General features: G+C 44.0%; 1 protein-coding gene across 12 annotated transcripts in view; it reads left to right on the forward strand.

Moving 5' to 3' along the window:
- cyfip1 (cytoplasmic FMR1 interacting protein 1) overlaps window positions 1–18152 on the forward strand; it is a 123075-nt gene that overhangs the window by 28218 nt on the left and 76705 nt on the right. For all 12 annotated transcript variants that reach the window (XM_090227922.1, XM_090229256.1, XM_090227467.1 and 9 more), the window contains 4 exons: window positions 4165–4293; window positions 5769–5873; window positions 6070–6161; window positions 6699–6816. In XM_090227922.1, the coding sequence (XP_090084048.1) occupies window positions 4165–4293; window positions 5769–5873; window positions 6070–6161; window positions 6699–6816 (444 nt within the window). The remainder of the gene's footprint in view (window positions 1–4164; window positions 4294–5768; window positions 5874–6069; window positions 6162–6698; window positions 6817–18152) is intronic.

Raw genomic sequence — 18152 nt, forward strand, 5'->3', positions numbered from 1 at the left:
CAAGATCACTCAGGTAACACACACACCTGGCCAACCACAACAAGATCACTCAGGTAACACACACACCTGGCCAACCACAACAAGATCACTCAGGTAACACACACACCTGGCCAACCACAACAAGATCACTCAGGTAACACACACACACCTGGCCAACCACAACAAGATCACTCAGGTAACACACACACACCTGGCCAACCACAACAAGATCACTCAGGTAACACACACACCTGGCCAACCACAACAAGATCACTCAGATAACACACACACACCTGGCCAACCACAACAAGATCACTCAGGTAACACACACACACCTGGCCAACCACAACAAGATCACTCAGGTAACACACACACCTGGCCAACCACAACAAGATCACTCAGGTAACACACACACCTGGCCAACCACAACAAGATCACTCAGGTAACACACACACCTGGCCAACCACAACAAGATCACTCAGGTAACACACACACACCTGGCCAACCACAACAAGATCACTCAGGTAACACACACACCTGGCCAACCACAACAAGATCACTCAGGTAACACACACACCTGGCCAACCACAACAAGATCACTCCGGTAACACACACACCTGGCCAACCACAACAAGATCACTCAGGTAACACACACACCTGGCCAACCACAACAAGATCACTCAGGTAACACACACACCTGGCCAACCACAACAAGATCACTCTGGGACATTCTACTCCAAAATGCTAATTAAATGATGTTCTCTTTCTTTGAAACTGTAAATCAGTTTAATTGTTTCATTTGATCTCTTGATCTCCATGACATCACAAGCCAACGTTACTGTTTTTTTAGTTAACAATAATTACATACATATTTGAATAGGGTTGGCTACACTTCCAGTATTAATAGCTAGTAATAGATAGCTAGCTATACTAAACACAAATATAAACGCAACATGTAAAGTGTTGGTTCCATGTTTACTGAGCTGAAATAAAAGATCCCAGAAATGTTCCGTACGCACAAAACGCTTAGTTCTCTCAAGTTTTGTGCAAAAATTAGTTTTTATCCTTGTTAGTGAGCATTTCTACTTTGCCAAGATTATCCACCCAACTGACAGGTGTGGCATATGAGGCTGATTAGACAGCATTATCATTACACAGGCGCACTTTGTGCTGGGTACAATCAAAGGCCACTTTTAAATGTGCAGTTTTGTCACACAACACAATGCCACAGGGGCCTGGCTCCCCAGTGGGTGGGCCTATGCCTTCCCAGGCCCACCCATGGCTGCGCCCCCCTGCCCAGTCATGTGAAATCCATAGATTAGGGCCTAATGAATTTATTATAATTGACTGATTTCATTATATGAACTGTAACTCAGTGAAATTGTTGCTTTTATTGTTGGGTATAATTAACATGGAGGTTTCGTGGCCGATCTGATTAAGATATGAGGAAGATATGGAAGTTGTTTTAACTTGTCGCTCTGATCTTAAAAGGCAGAAGTATTTCATTTCACTCTGACCAAGTTAATATACGGGAAACACTGTGGTTGGTCGTTCTGGTGTGTTCCATCCCAACTCGACTGAGGAAACTGAAACACTGTGGCTGGTCGTTCTGGTGTGTTCCATCCCAACTCGACTGAGGAAACTGAAACACTGTGGCTGGTCGTTCTGGTGTGTTCCATCCCAACTCGACTGAGGAAACTGAAACACTGTGGCTGGTCGTTCTGGTGTGTTCCATCCCAACTCGACTGAGGAAACTGAAACACTGTGGCCCGTGGATTGGCAAACGTACTGTACATTTAGAAATCATGTGGCTAAACAAAGATAGATTATATTTAAAGTATAGTAAAAAGCTTTGTAGAACCATAAATGTTGGGCAAAAAAACTAACTCAGCTCCATCTTTCATTGAATCAGATGGCGCATCACAAAACCCACTGATATTGCTAACTATTTTAATGATTTGTTTTTCATTGGCAACATTAGCGAACTTACCCATGACATGCTAGCCACAAACTCTAAACCTACACATTCATGCATAACTGACCAAATTAATTATTTTGAATTCCGTAAACTGAGTGGGAAAGAGGTGAAACTATTATTGTCTATCAGCAGTGACAAATCATCTGTGACTGACAACCTGGATGGAAAATGACTGAGGATAATAGCGGACGATATTGACACTCCTATTGGCAATCTCTTCAATTTAAGCCTACTAGAGATTGTGTGCCCTCAGGCCTGGCGCTCGTCATCAGATGAAAATGACCGGAACAAGGTGCAGCGTGGCAGGCGTACATTCTCACTTTATTTGAAAACGGAACACCGGGAAAAAACAAAGAACACGAACCCAACGTAAAGCTAGTCGTGCAACAAACAAAGACAAGATCCCACAAAACCCAAAAGGAAACGGACAACTTATATCTGATTCCCAATCAGAGACAACGATAGACAGCTGCCTCCGATTGGGAATCAAACACACCAACATAGAAACAGAAAACCTAGAATGCCCACCCTAATCACACCCTGACCTAACCAAATAGAGAAACAAAAAGGCTCTCTAAGGTCAGGGCGTGACACCTAGAGGGTAGCAAAGTCATTCCGCTACCCAAGAATAGTAAAGCCCCCTTTACTGGCTCAAATATCTGACCAATCAGCCTGTTACCAACCCTTAGTAAACTTCTGGAAAAAATTGTGTTTGACCAGATACAATGCTATTTTACAGTAAACAAATTAACAGACTTCCAGCACGCTTATAGGGAAGGACATTCAATAAGCACAGCACTTACACAAATTACGGATGATTGGCTGAAAGAAATTGATAAAAATATTGTGGGAGCTGTTTTGTTAGACTTCCGTGCGGCTTTTGACATTATCGATCATAGTCTTCTGCTAGAAAAACGTATGTGTTATGGCTTTACACCCCCTGCTATATCGTGGATTGAGAGTTACCTGTCAGAACACAGAGGGTGTTGTTTAATGGAGGCCTCTCCAACATAATCCGGGTAGAATCCGGGATTCCCCAGGGCAGATATCTAGGCCCCTTACTTTTTTCTATTTTCACTAATGACCTTCCACTAGCACTGAGTAAAGACAGTGTGTCTATGTTTGCGGATGGCTCAACACTATACACGCCAGCTACTACAGCAAGTAAAATCACTGCTAACAAAGAGCTGCAGTCAGTTGCAGAAGGTAATAAGAGTCCTAAATATTTCAAAAACTAAAAGCATTGTATTTCAGACAAATCATTCACTAAACCTCAACTAAATCTTGTAATGAATAATGTGGAAATTGAGGAAGTTGAGGTGACTAAACTGCTTGGTGTAACCCTGGACAGTAGCTAAGATGGGAGGAGGTATGTACGTAATAAAGCGCTGCTCTACTGTCATGACATCGCTATCAACGAAACAAGTCCTACAGGCCCTAGTTTTATCACACCTGGACTACTGCCTAGTCATATGGTTTCACAGAGGGCATTAGGTGTATTACAGTTGGCCCAGAACAGAGCAGTACGGGCCATTAACCCTTTTCCCTCTGAAATCGAATTAACGTAATACAAAAATCTCAGTCGATATCCGTCGATATGGCCCTTCCGCATCTGCGGTGAAAGGCTGCCTTGACAGGAACTAATGGGATCCATAACAAACCCCAGGAAGAGTAGCTGCTGCCTTGACAGGAACTAATGGGGATCCATAATATATAATACTGAAGTCATCTAAACATCTCTCTCTCACTCTATCTCTCTCTCTCTGTTTCACTCTTGCTCTGTCTCTGTCTCTCTGTGTCTCTCTCTCTGTCTCTCGCTGTCTCTCTCTTTCGCTGTCTCTCTCTCTCCCGCTCTCTCTCTCACTCTCTCTGTCTCACTCTCTCTCTTTCTCTCTGTTTCACTCCTGCTCTGTCTCTCTCTCTCTCTCTATCTCTGTCTCTCGTTGTCTCTCTCTCTCCCGCTGTCTCTCTCTCTCTCTCTTTCACTCCTGCTCTGTCTCTGTCTCTCTCTCTCTCTCTGTCTCTCGCTGTCTCTCTCTCTCCCGCTGTCTCTCTCTCTCTCTCTGTTTCACTCCTGCTCTGTCTCTGTCTTTCTCTCTCTGTCTCTCTCTCTGACTTTCTCTCTCTGTCTCTCTCTCTCTCTATCTCTCTCTCTGTCTCTCTCTCTCTCTCTCTCTCTCTCTCTCTCTCTCTCTCTCTGTCTCCAGTCTCTGCAGCAGCAGTTGGAGGTGATTAACGGCCACGATGAGCTGCTGGCTGACATAGTCAACCTGTGTGTTGATTACTATGAGAACAGGATGTACCTGACCCCCAACGAGAAACACATGCTGCTCAAGGTACGCTACCGTCTGGCTGGCATGCTGGGCCGCGTTCCAAATGGCGTGCCATTTGGTATATTGGATATATATTGGATAACATCTATTAAGTATTAATTATCTTCAATGTGTCTGTACCTGTCTGTTACCTCTAGGTGATGGGGTTTAGTCTGTACCTGTCTGTTACCTTTAGGTGATGGGGTTTGTTCTGTACCTGTCTGTTGCCTCTAGGTGATGGGGTTTAGTCTGTACCTGTCTGTTACCTCTAGGTGATGGGGTTTAGTCTGTACCTGTCTGTTACCTTTAGGTGATGGGGTTTAGTCTGTACCTGTCTGTTACCTCTAGGTGATGGGGTTAGGTCTGTACCTGTCTGTTACCTCTAGGTGATGGGGTTTAGTCTGTACCTGTCTGTTACCTCTAGGTGATGGGGTTTAGTCTGTACCTGTCTGTTACCTCTAGGTGATGGGGTTTAGTCTGTACCTGTCTGTTACCTCTAGGTGATGGGGTTTAGTCTGTACCTGTCTGTTACCTCTAGGTGATGGGGTTTAGTCTGTACCTGTCTGTTACCTCTAGGTGATGGGGTTTAGTCTGTACCTGTCTGTTATCTCTAGGTGATGGGGTTTAGTCTGTACCTGTCTGTTACCTCTAGGTGATGGGGTTTAGTCTGTACCTGTCTGTTACCTCTAGGCGATGAGGTTTAGTCTGTACCTGTCTGTTACCTCTAGGTGATGGGGTTTAGTCTGTACCTGTCTGTTACCTTTAGGTGATGGGGTTTAGTCTGTACCTGTCTGTTACCTTTAGGTGATGGGGTTTAGTCTGTACCTGTCTGTTACCTCTAGGTGATGGGGTTTAGTCTGTACCTGTCTGTTACCTCTAGGTGATGGGGTTAGGTCTGTACCTGTCTGTTACCTCTAGGTGATGGGGTTTGGTCTGTACCTGTCTGTTACCTCTAGGTGATGGGGTTTGGTCTGTACCTGTCTGTTACCTCTAGGTGATGGGGTTTAGTCTGTACCTGTCTGTTACCTCTAGGTGATGGGGTTTAGTCTGTACCTGTCTGTTATCTCTAGGTGATGGGGTTTAGTCTGTACCTGTCTGTTACCTCCTAGGTGATGAGGTTCGGTCTGTACCTGTCTGTTACCTCCTAGGTGATGGGGTTTGGTCTGTACCTGTCTGTTACGTCTAGGTGATGGGGTTAGGTCTGTACCTGTCTGTACCTGTCTATTACCTCTAGGTGATGGGGTTTGGTCTGTACCTGTCTGTTACCTCTAGGTGATGGGGTTTAGTCTGTACCTGTGTTACCTCCTAGGTGATGGGGTTTAGTCTGTACCTGTCTGTTACCTCTAGGTGATGGGGTTTGGTCTGTACCTGTCTGTTACCTCTAGGTGATGGGGTTTAGTCTGTACCTGTCTGTTACCTCTAGGTGATGGGGTTTGGTCTGTAGCTGTCTGTTACCTCTAGGTGATGTGGTTTGGTCTGTACCTGTCTGTTACCTCTAGGTGATGGGGTTTGGTCTGTACCTGATGGATGGCAGTAACAGCAACATCTACAAAATGGACGCCAAGAAGAGGATCAACCTGATCAAGATTGACAAGTTCTTCAAGGTGAGAGTTTGAGACATATTGATGATGCTGTATGTGTGTGGGTGTTTATCGTTTTGCAGAGTTGTACGTTCTCTAAAAAAAAAGTTTAATGTTGAGACTGGGATGGTCTGAAATGGCTCTGACTAACTGACTGGTCTTCATGTATCTGAAATGGCTCTGACTAACTGACTGGTCTTCATGTATCTGTCCCCAACAGCAACTGCAGGTGGTGCCTCTGTTTGGTGACATGCAGATTGAGCTGTCCAGGTACATCAAGACCAGCGCACACTTTGAAGAGAACAAGAACCGGTGAGGCCTTATCCCTCTATTCCTCCACCTCATCTTTCCTCTCTCTATCCTCATCTCTCCTCTCTCTTCTCCATCCACCTCCTCATCTCACTTCTCTATTTCTTTCTCTCCTCTCTCTAATCTCATCTCTTCTCTCTCTCTCCTCTCTTTATCCTCATCTCTTCTCTCTCTTCTTTCTCTATCCTCATCTCTCCTCTCTCTTCTCCATCCACCTCTTCTCATCTCTCTTCTCTCCTCTCTCCTCTCTCTTCTCCATCCACCTCCTCATCTCTCTTCTCTATTTCATCTCTCCTCTCAATCAGCATCTCTCCTCTATCCTCATCTCTTCTCTCTCTCTTCTCTCTCTCCTCGCTCTATCCTTATCTCTCCTCTCTCTATCCTCATCTCTTCTCTCTCTTCTCTCCTCTCTCTATCCTCATCTCTTCTCTCTCCCTTCTCTCTCTCTCTCTCCTCTCTCTATCCTCATCTCTCTTCTCATCTCTCTCCTCTCTCTTCTCCATCCACCTCGTCTCATCTCTCTTTCCTCCCCGTTCACAGGTGGTCATGTACCTCAACAGGCAGCAGTCCTCAGTATAATATCTGTGAGCAGATGGTTCAGATCAGGGAAGACCACATGAAGTTCATCTCTGAGCTGGCTCGCTACAGTAACAGTGAGGTGAGCACCTAGCAACACACCTAGTCCTGTCTCAATCTCTACACCAAACACACCCAGTCCTGTCTCAATCTCTACACCAAACACACCTAGTCCTGTCTCAATCTCTACACCAAACACACCCAGTCCTGTCTCAATCTCTACACCAAACACACCCAGTCCTGTCTCAATCTCTACACCAAACACACCTAGTCCTGTCTCAATCTCTACACCAAACACACCTAGTCCTGTCTCAATCTCTACACCAAACACACCTAGTCCTGTCTCAATCTCTACACCAAACACAACTAACACACCTAGTCCTGTCTCAATCTCTACACCAAACACTCCTAGTCCTGTCTCATTCTCTACACCAAACACAACTAACACACCTAGTCCTGTCTCAATCTCTACACCAAACACTCCTAGTCCTGTCTCAATCTCTACACCAAACACACCCAGTCCTGTCTCAATCTCTACACCAAACACACCTAGTCCTGTCTCAATCTCTACACCAAACACACCTAGTCCTGTCTCAATCTCTACACCAAACACACCTAGTCCTGTCTCAATCTCTACACCAAACACAACTAACACACCTAGTCCTGTCTCAATCTCTACACTAAACACAACTAGTCCTGTCTCAATCTCTACACCAAACACACCTAGTCCTGTCTCAATCTCTATACCAAACACACATAGTCCTGTCTCAATCTCTACACCAACCACAACTAACACACCTAGTCCTGTCTCAATCTCTACACCAAACACATAGTCCTGTCTCAATCTCTACACCAAACACAACTAACACAACTAACAACTGAAGTTAGTGAGGTAAGAGTCTCCAACTTCAGTGATTTTTGCAGTTCGTTCCAGTCATTGGCAGCAGAGACCTGGAAGGAAAGACGACCAAAGGAGGAATTGGCTTTGGGGGTGACCAGTGAGATATACCTGCTGGAGAGCGTGCTACGAGTAGGTGCTGCTATGGTGTCCAGCGAGCTGAGATAAAGCGTGACTTTACCTAGCAGAGACTTGTAGATGACCTGGAGCCAGTGGGTTTGGCGACGAGTATGAAGCGAGGGCCAGCCAACGAGAGCGTACAGGTCGCAGTGGTGGGTGGTATATGGGAATTTGGTGACAAAACGGATGGCACTGTGATAGACTGCATCCAATTTGTTGAGTAGGGTGTTGAAGGCTATTTTATAGATGACATCGCCGAAGTCGAGGATCGGTAGGATAGTCAGTTTTACGAGGGTATGTTTGGCAGCATGAGTGAAGGATGCTTTGTTGCGAAATAGGAAGCCAATTCTAGATTTAATTTTGGATTGGAGATGCTTAATGTGAGTCTGGAAGGAGAGTTTACAGTCTAACCAGACACCTAGGTATTTGTAGTTGTCTACATACAGTGGGGCAAAAAAGTATTTAGTAAGCCACCAATTGTGCAAGTTCTCCCACTTAAAAAGATGAGAGAGGCCTGTAATGTTCATCATAGGTACACTTCAACTATGACAGACAAAATGAGAAAAAAAAATCCAGAAAATCACATTGTAGGATTTTTTATTTTGTAATAAAAAATAAAAAAATACATTTAAAGTTTTATTAAGTTTTCTTGTTTTTCAATCAACCAACAAAACATTCACAGATGTGACAGGCTTAAAAAAAAAATACAATTAAAATATTTTTTTTTTTTTTTTTTAAGGGAACACTTAAACAACACAATGTAACTCCAAGTCAATCACACTTCTGTAAAATCAAACTGTCCACTTAGGAAGCAACACTGATTGACAATAAATGTCACATGCAGTTGTGAAAATGGAATAGACAATAGGTGGAAATTATAGGCAATTAGCAAGACACCCCCAATAAAGGAGTGGTTCTGCAGGTGGTAACCGCAGGCCACTTCTCAGTTCCTATGCTTCCTGGCTGATGTTTTAGGCATTTTTGAATGCTGGCGGTGCTTTCACTCTAGTGGTAGCATGAGACGGAGTCTACAACCCACACAAGTGGCTCTGGTAGTGCAGCTCATCCAGGATGGCACATCAATGCGAGCTGTGGCAAGAAGGTTTGCTGTGTCTGTCAACGTAGTGTCCAGAGCATGGAGGCGCTACCAGGAGACAGGCCAGTAGATCAGGAGACGTGGAGGAGGCCGTAGGAGGGCAACAACCCAGCAGCAGGACCGCTACCTCCGGCTTTGTGCAAGGAGGAGCAGGAGGAGCACTGCCAGAGCCCTGCAAAATGACCTCCAGCAGGCCACAAATGTGCATGTGTCTGCTCAAACGGTCAGAAACAGACTCCATGGGGGTGGTATACAGCTCAACACCGTGCAGGATGTTTGGCATTTGCCAGAGAACACCAAGATTGGCAAATTCGCCACTGGCGCCCTGTGCTCTTCACAGATGAAAGCAGGTTCACACTGAACACGTGACAGACGTGACAGAGTCTGGAGACACCGTGGAGAACGTTCTGCTGCCTGCAACATCCTCCAGCATGACCGGTTTGGCGGTGGGTCAGTCATGGTGTGGGGTGGCATTTCTTTGGGGGGCCGCACAGCCCTCCATGTGCTCGCCAGAGGTAGCCTGACTGCCATTAGGTACCGAGATGAGATCGTCAGACCCCTTGTGAGACCATATGCTGGTGCGGTTGGCCCTGGGTTCCTCCTAATGCAAGACAATGCTAGACCTCATGTGGCTGGAGAGTGTCAGCAGTTCCTGTAAGAGGAAGGCATTGATGCTATGGACTGGCCCGCCCGTTCCCCAGACCTGAATCCAATTGAGCACATCTGGGACATCATGTCTCGCTCCATCCACCAACGCCACGTTGCACCACAGACTGTCCAGGAGTTGGCGGATGCTTTAGTCCAGGTCTGGGAGGAGATCCCTCAGGAGACCATCCGCCACCTCATCAGGAGCATGCCCAGGCGTTGTAGGGAGGTCATACAGGCACGTGGAGGCCACACAGACTACTGAGCCTCATTTTGACTTGTTTTAAGGACATTACATCAAAGTTGGATCAGCCTGTAGTGTGGTTTTCCACTTTAATTTTGAGTGTCACTCCAAAACCAGACCTCCATGGGTTGATAAATTTGATTTCCATTGATAATTTTTGTGTGATTTTGTTGTCAGCATATTCAACTATGTAAATAAAAAAGTATTTAATAAGAATATTTCATTCATTCAGATCTAGGATGTGGTATTTTAGTGTTCCCTTTATTTTTTTGAGCAGTGTATATATACATACACACCCACATATATACACACACACATATATATATATACATACATACATACATACATATGCACACGTACTCAAAAAATGTATAAAATAAAAACACAAAAAAACATATATAACACTTGCAGCAGCACTATCAAGGTTCTTATTAGCTATTTCTAGCCTTCGCTGAGACGACGGACCAATAATTCGTTTTTAGGTTTTACAGTACCTTACACAAGATGTATCTGCGCATTTCCCTAGTCACCCCGTTCACTCTGTCCAGTTTGAAATATAGTTGAATAGTGGAGACCAAAGTCTATCAAACTTGGGCTGTCTCTTGTGGAGGTCATAAGTGAGCTTTTCAAGAGGAAGAAAGTCAACAATCTGGTCAATCCACATTTTAAATGTAGGAGGGGTATTAGAGGCCCACAATAGAAGAATACATTTCTTAGCAAAGTATGTAATAGTCAAAAGCAAATTTTCTCTGTCAGGATCAAGAAGAAAGTCCTGCTGGGCATTAAGAAGATAGATACACAGGGTCATATCAAACTGTACATCTAGTATTTGCCAGAATCTGGCAATCTCTCTACAACTCCAAAATACATGCATATAGGTTCCACTTTCAGAGGTACATATTTTACAGTTAGGAGACATATCTGTTTTCATTCTATGGAGTCTCAAAGGAGTATAATAAAATTTGTACAAAAATGTGTAATTAGATTCTTTCATTTTTACATTGGTAGAGGAGCAGTATACCCTGTCGCAAACCTCCGCCCATAACTCATCACTGATAGTCAGACCAAGGTCCTTTTCCCAGATTATTTTCAAAGGAGTAAAGGAGGAGCTTCCTTTCTCAGAAAGGAGTCTATAGATGTAAGATATTTTGCCTTTAATGGATTGTGCTGTGACAAGAAGGGTTTCAACTTCATTCAACTGAGTTCTAAACCTCCTCTTGGAGGTAAATGAGGAAATTACATGTCTAATTTGAAGATATTTAAAAAAAAATGGGATCTTGGCACATTGAATTCACTGCAGAGCTCTTGAAAGGATTTCAGTGTAGTGGTTTTCTGATGAAATAGGTCTGAAAAGGTCCTGATTCCTAGGGTATGCCAAAGATTAAAGTTGGCATCCCTCAGGGCTTTTGGCAAGTCTGGGTTGCCTACTATAGGCGAGTGAGAACATATTTGGGAGGAAATGCCCAGGTATTTCTTACAGTCCCTCCACGCTAGTAGGGTGCTGTAAATCACAAAGGTTTTGGCTATGTTGCCCATTTCACTAAAGTTATTCATGAATATAATTGAGCTGAAGGGCAATGAACCACAGGATTGGGCTTCTATCTGAATCCACGTTGACTCTTGTCTGTTTGTGATCCATGTTAGCATGTTGCGGATTTGGGCAGACCAGTAGTACAATTGAAGGGAGGGAAGGGCAAGACCACCCATAGATTCAGGTTTCGATAGAGTGGAAAACTTGATCCTAGGTTTTTTATTGCCCCATATAAATTTGGTGATGCTTTGGTTAGTTGTTTTGAAAAAGGAAACTAAGAGATAGCATGGGAGCATCTGAAATAAATAGTTCAGTCTAGGGAGGATGTTCATATGGATGACATTAATTCTTCCTACTAAGCTAATTGGGAGGGAGATCCAGGTTTGGAGATCGTTCTTGATTTGATCCAGGAGTGGAAGATAATTTTCCTTGAAAAGGCTATTCAGATCTGGTGTTATGAAGATCCCGAGGTATTGAAACCCCTGTGTATTCCATTGGAAAGGACATAGTGTCTTCATAGAGCTGGTGAGTGTAATATTGAGAGGGCAGACAGTGGGTTTGTTAAAATTGATATTATAACCTGAAAACTTGCCATATTGAGCAATTGTGTCTAAAATGAGAGGGAGGGATTTCTCAGGGTTGGATATGTAGAGCAAGAAATCATCCGAGTAAAGCGAAATCTTGTGCTGCAGGCCGCCTGCAGAAACACCCATAATACTTGGATTGCTCCTTATCAGCTCTGCCAAGGCTCCGCCCCCAACAAGTAGAGCAGGGGGGACAGCGAGCACCCTTGTCTTGTCCCCCGTTCCAGAGGGAATCTGTCAGAGTTCAGTCCATTAGTAGTCACCATGGCATTTGGATGAGAGTATAGTGATTTGATCCATTTATAAAATTTGGGCCCATATTGAACTTTTCTAAGACTGAAAACAGAAAGCTCCACTCCATCCTGTCAAACGCCTTCTCAGCATCCAGTGAAGCCAGCAGGACAGGGGTCTTCTGTGCGTTTACTTGATCAATAATATCAAAAAGACGGCGAATGTTATCAGAAGAGTATCTGTCTCTAATAAATCCAGTTTGGTCCGCTTTTATTATTTTGGGAAGAAGAGTGTTTAGTCTTTTGGCAAGCAATTTGGTAATTATTTTATAGTCGAAATCCAACAAGCTTATGGGCCGGAAGGACGAGCAGGATAGGGGGTCCTTGTCCTTTTTGAGCAACACTGTAATGCGAGCTGTGTCCATTGAGTCTGGAAGAACTCCGTTTTTGCAAAAATCCTCTAGCATTGGCATGAAGATAGGGCTGAGCTGGGGCCAAAAAGCTTTGTAGAACTCTCTGGGGAATCCATCCGGGCCTGGGGACTTATTAGGTGGCATGGAGGTAATTGCCTCCAGGATCTCCTCAGGAGTGAAGGGGGAGTTGAGATCTTCCTGGTCGGTCTCTGATAGTTTAGGTAGCGAGATTCCCTCTAGGAAAGAGTGGAGTTCTGCCTCTGTGTGTTTTCTCTCAGAGGTATATAGTTTGCAGTAAAAATCATGAAAAGTTAAATTGATATTTTTTGGGTCATATGTGACCTTGTCCTCTGCTGTTCGGATAGCCATGATTGTACGCTCTGACTGCTCCTTTTTTAATTGGTAAGCAAGCAATCTACTGGGCCTATTGCTATACTCATGGTATTTCTGTTTAGTAAAGAAAACCTTTTTTTTATCTCCCGAGTGTAGTCCAAATTCAGTTTGGCTTTGGCTGCTTTAAGATGACTCCAGTTGGTGCTGTCTGGGGATTGTTTATGTCAAATCAAATCAAATGTATTTTTTATTTTATTTTGTTTTTATTTTTTATATAGCCCTTCGTACATCAGCTGATATCTCAAAGTGCTGTACAGAAACCCAGCCTAAAACCCCAAACAGCAAGCAATGCAGGTGTAGAAGCACGGTGGCTAGGAAAAACTCCCTAGAAAGGCCAAAACCTAGGAAGAAACCTAGAGAGGAACCAGGCTATGTGGGGTGGCCAGTCCTCTTCTGGCTGTGCCGGGTGGAGATTATAACAAAACATGGTCAAGATGTTCAAATGTTCATAAATGACCAGCATGGTCGAATAATAATAAGGCAGAACAGTTGAAACTGGAGCAGCAGCACAGTCAGGTGGACTGGGGACAGCAAGGAGTCATCATGTCAGGTATTCCTGGGGCATGGTCCTAGGGCTCAGGTCCTCCGAGAGAGAGAAAGAGAGAAGGAGAGAATTAGAGAACGCACACTTAGATTCACACAGGACACCGAATAGGACAGGAGAAGTACTCCAGATATAACAAACTGACCCTAGCCCCCCGACACATAAACTACTGCAGCATAAATACTGGAGGCTGAGACAGGAGGGGTCAGGAGACACTGTGGCCCACTCCGAGGACACCCCCGGACAGGGCCAAACAGGAAGGATATAACCCCACCCACTTTGCCAAAGCACAGCCCCCACACCATTAGATGGCCTCTTAGTGTGGCTTTAGCAGCGTCCCACATTGTGGCCCGGAGAAACAGGAGAATCTTTGTTGTCTTGTGTGTAGTTGTCTATCCATGTAGTTACCAATGTATGGAACGCTTCGTTTGATAGCATGGAGGTGTTGAATTTCCAGCTCTTTGACCTCGGGATGTTTTTGCAGAGGTCAAAACGGAGGTGGACAAAGGCGTGATCTGAAAGTGCTATGGGTCCGATTGTACAAGTGGCTGAATTTATGAAACTCTTTGGGATAAAAATGTAATCTATACGGGAGTAGGTGTTATGGACATTAGAGTAGTATGTATAGTCCATAGATGAGCTATTAGTCTCTCTCCAGATATCTATCAGTCCCATCTCTTTAGTAAGAGAGTTCAACATCTTTGCAGATCTAGGATTTGTGGTGGGGACTTGAGATGATTTGTCTAGGGTTGGGTTAAGGGTACAATTAAAATCTCCGGCCACCACGCCAAAGGAGACACAATGCTCATTGAACAGGGTTATCATTTTTGACATGAAGGCAGGAGTATCTGTGTTAGGGGCGTATATGTTTAAGATAGTAATTGGTTGACCATATAGTGACCCAGTTATCAAAATAAATCTCCCCTCCGGATCAGATATGTTTTTGTCAATTATGAATGGAACATTCTTATGGATAAGTATGGCTGTGCCTCTACTGTTTGATTTGAAAGATGAGAAATACACCTGTCCCACCCAAGCTCTGCGGAGTTTGGCATGTTCAGCATCACAGAGGTGTGTCTCTTGTAATAAATAGCGCGATGTCTGCTTTCTCCTTTTTAGAGCACATAGTATCTTTTTCCGTTTTATTGCATGCCCTAGACCATGGCAGTTCCATGTCAATAGATTTAAGGTACTAGTCATCGTCATCGAACAGTAATCGCACTTTAGTGCAAGTCATCGCTGGGTAAAAGTGGATAGTAGTTACAGCTGCGTTCACGTAAAAGGAAAATAAATTGTATATATAAAATAATAATCTCTGAACACCCCAGCCGAGTTCCCAAACAACTCGACACATCCCGTTGGATCTATTATCCCCCCGCTCAGTCTCAATTCTGTGTTCCGAATAAAACAAAAACTGGGAACAGTTAGCAACGTCTCCCTCTCCCCACCTAAGAAATGCCTCATCCTCTCCACCCCGCATTGAGTAAATGACAACGTCTCCCCCTCCCCACCAAAGAAATGCCTCATCCTCTCCTCTCCACCCCGCATTGAGTAAATGACAACGTCTCCCTCTCCCCACCAAAGAAATGCCTCATCCTCTCCTCTCCACCCCGCATTGAGTAAATTACAACGTCTCCCCCTCCCCACCAAAGAAATGCCTCATCCTCTCCACCCCGCATTGAGTAAATGACAACGTCTCCCTCTCCCCACCAAAGAAATGCCTCATCCTCTCCACCCCGCATTGAGTAAATGACAACGTCTCCCTCTCCCCACCAAAGAAATGCCTCATCCTCTCCTCTCCACCCCGCATTGAGTAAATGACAACGTCTCCCCCTCTCCCTACCAAATAAATGCCTCATCCTCTCCACCCCGCATTGAGTAAATGACAACAACTCCCCCTCCCCACCAAAGAAATGCCTCATCCTCTCCACCCCGCATTGAGTAAATGACAAAATCTCCCTCTCCCCACCAAAGAAATGCCTCAACCTCTCCACCCCGCATTGAGTAAATGACAACGTAGCCCTCATCCAGACCACACTAAAAGAGGTAGAAAATAAAATGAATAGCCCAGCCTACATATAAAGGAAAATAAATACATTGTAGGATTTTAAATTAATTTATTTGCAAATGATGGTGGAAAATAAGTATTTGGTCAAGTATCTCAATACTTTGTTATATACACTTAGTTGGCAATGACAGAGGTCAAACGTTTTCTGTAAGTCTTCACAAGGTTTTCACACACTGTTGCTGGTATTTTGGCCCATTCCTCCATGCAGATCTCCTCTAGAGCAGTGATGTTTTGGGGCTGTTGCTGGGCAACACAGACTTTCAACTCCCTCCAAAGATTTTCTATGGGGTTGAGATCTGGAGACCGGCTAGGCTACTCCAGGACCTTGAAATGCTTCTTACGAAGCCACTCCTTCATTGCCCGAGCGGTGTATTTGGGATAATTGTCATGCTGAAAGACCCAGCCACGTTTCATCTTCAATGCCCTTGCTGATGGATTGAGGTTTTCACTCAAAATCTCACGATACATGGCCCCATTCATTCTTTCCTTTACACGGATCGGTCGTCCTGGTCCCTTTGCAGAAAAACAGCCCCAAAGCATGATGCTTCCACCCCCATGCTTCACAGTAGGTATGGTGTTCTTTGGATGCAACTCAGCATTCTTTGTCCTCCAAACACGATGAGTTGAGTTTTTACCAAAAAGTTGTATTTTGGTTTCATCTGACCATATGACATTCTCCCAATCTTCTTCTGGATCATCCAAATGCTCTCTAGCAAACTTCAGACGGGCCTGGACATGTACTGGCTTAAGCAGGGGGACACGTCTGGCACTGCAGGATTTGAGTCCCTGGCGGCGTAGTGTGTTACTGATGTTAGGCTTTGTTACTTTGGTCCGAGCTCTCTGCAGGTCATTCACTAGGTCCCCCCGTGTGGTTCTGGGATTTTTGCTCACCGTTCTTGTGATCATTTTGACTCCACAGGGTGAGATCTTGCGTGGAGCCCCATATCGAGGGAGATTATCAGTGGTCTTGTATGTCTTCCATTTCCTAATAATTGCTCCCACAGTTGATTTCTTCAAACCAAGCTGCTTACCTATTGCAGATTCAGTCTTCCCAGCCTGGTGCAGGTCTACAATTGTGTTTCTGGTGTCCTTTGACAGCTCTTTGGTCTTGGCCATAGTGGAGTTTGGAGTGTGACTGTTTGAGGTTGTGGACAGGTGTCTTTTATACTGATAACAAGTTCAAACAGGTGCCATTAATACAGGTAACGAGTGGAGGACAGAGGAGCCTCTTAAAGAAGAAGTTACAGGTCTGTGAGAGCCAGAAATCTTGCTTGTTTGTAGGTGACCAAATACTTATTTTCCACCATAATTTGCAAATAAATTCATACAAAGTCCTACAATGTGATTTTCTGGATTGTTTTTTCTAATTTTGTCTGTCGTAGTTGAAGTGTACCTGTGATGAAAATTACAGGCCTCTCATCTTTTTAAGTGGGAGAACTTGCACAATTGGTGGCTGACTAAATACTTTTTTTGCCCCACTGTAGCTATTTCTCCTGTTATTGTTTTTAATGAATATATAGCTGTTCTTTGCTGTTAGTGTTTTAAATTAATACATAGCTATTCCTGCTGTTAGGGGTTTTAAGGAGTGAGAGAGTACATCTCGTGTTTTTAATGGGTGAGCGACTAGACTACATCTCGTGTGTTTTTAATGGATGCGATACTAGACTACATCTCGTGTGTTTTTAATGGGTGAGCGACTAGACTACATCTCGTGTGTTTTTAATGGGTGAGCGACTAGACTACATCTCGTGTGTTTTTAATGGGTGAGAGACTAGATGACATCTCATGTGTTTTTAATGGGTAAGAGACTACATCTCATGTTTTTTTTAATGGATGCGATACTAGACTACATCTCATGTGTTTTTAATGGGTGAGAGACTACATCTCATGTTTTTTTAATGGGTGAGATACTAGACTACATCTCATGTGTTTTTAATGGGTGAGCGACTAGACTACATCTCGTGTGTTTTTAATGGGTGAGAGACTAGACGACATCTCATGTGTTTTTAATGGGTAAGAGACTACATCTCATGTTTTTTTAATGGATGCGATACTAGACTACATCTCATGTGTTTTTAATGGGTGAGCGACTAGACTGCATCTCATGTGTTTTTAATGGGTGAGATACTAGACTACATCTCATGTGTTTTTAATGGGTGAGCGACTAGACTGCATCTCATGTGTTTTTAATGGGTGAAAGACTAGACTACATCTCATGTGTTTTTAATGGGTGAGATACTAGACTACATCTCATGTGTTTTTAATGGGTGAGCGACTAGACTGCATCTCATGTGTTTTTAATGGGTGAAAGACTAGACTACATCTCATGTGTTTTTAATAGGTGAGAGACTACATCTCATGTTTTTTTAATGGGTGAGATACTAGACTACATCTCATGTGTTTTTAATGGGTGAGCGACAAGACTACATCTCATGTTTTTTAATGGGTGAGATACTAGACTACATCTCATTCCTTGCCAGACCCACTGGCTCCAGGTCATCTATAAGTCTATGCTAGGTAAAGCTCCGCCTTATCTCAGCTCACTGGTCACGATAACAACACCCTCTGTAGCACGTTCTCCAGCAGGTATATCTCACTGGTCATCCCCAAAGCCAACACCTCCTTTGTCCACATTTCCTTCCAGTTCTCTGC

This window comes from Oncorhynchus mykiss, chromosome 1 (genome assembly GCF_057628025.1).
Source record: "Oncorhynchus mykiss isolate SJ-2025 chromosome 1, ASM5762802v1, whole genome shotgun sequence".
Classification (NCBI taxonomy): Eukaryota; Metazoa; Chordata; class Actinopteri; order Salmoniformes; family Salmonidae; genus Oncorhynchus; species Oncorhynchus mykiss.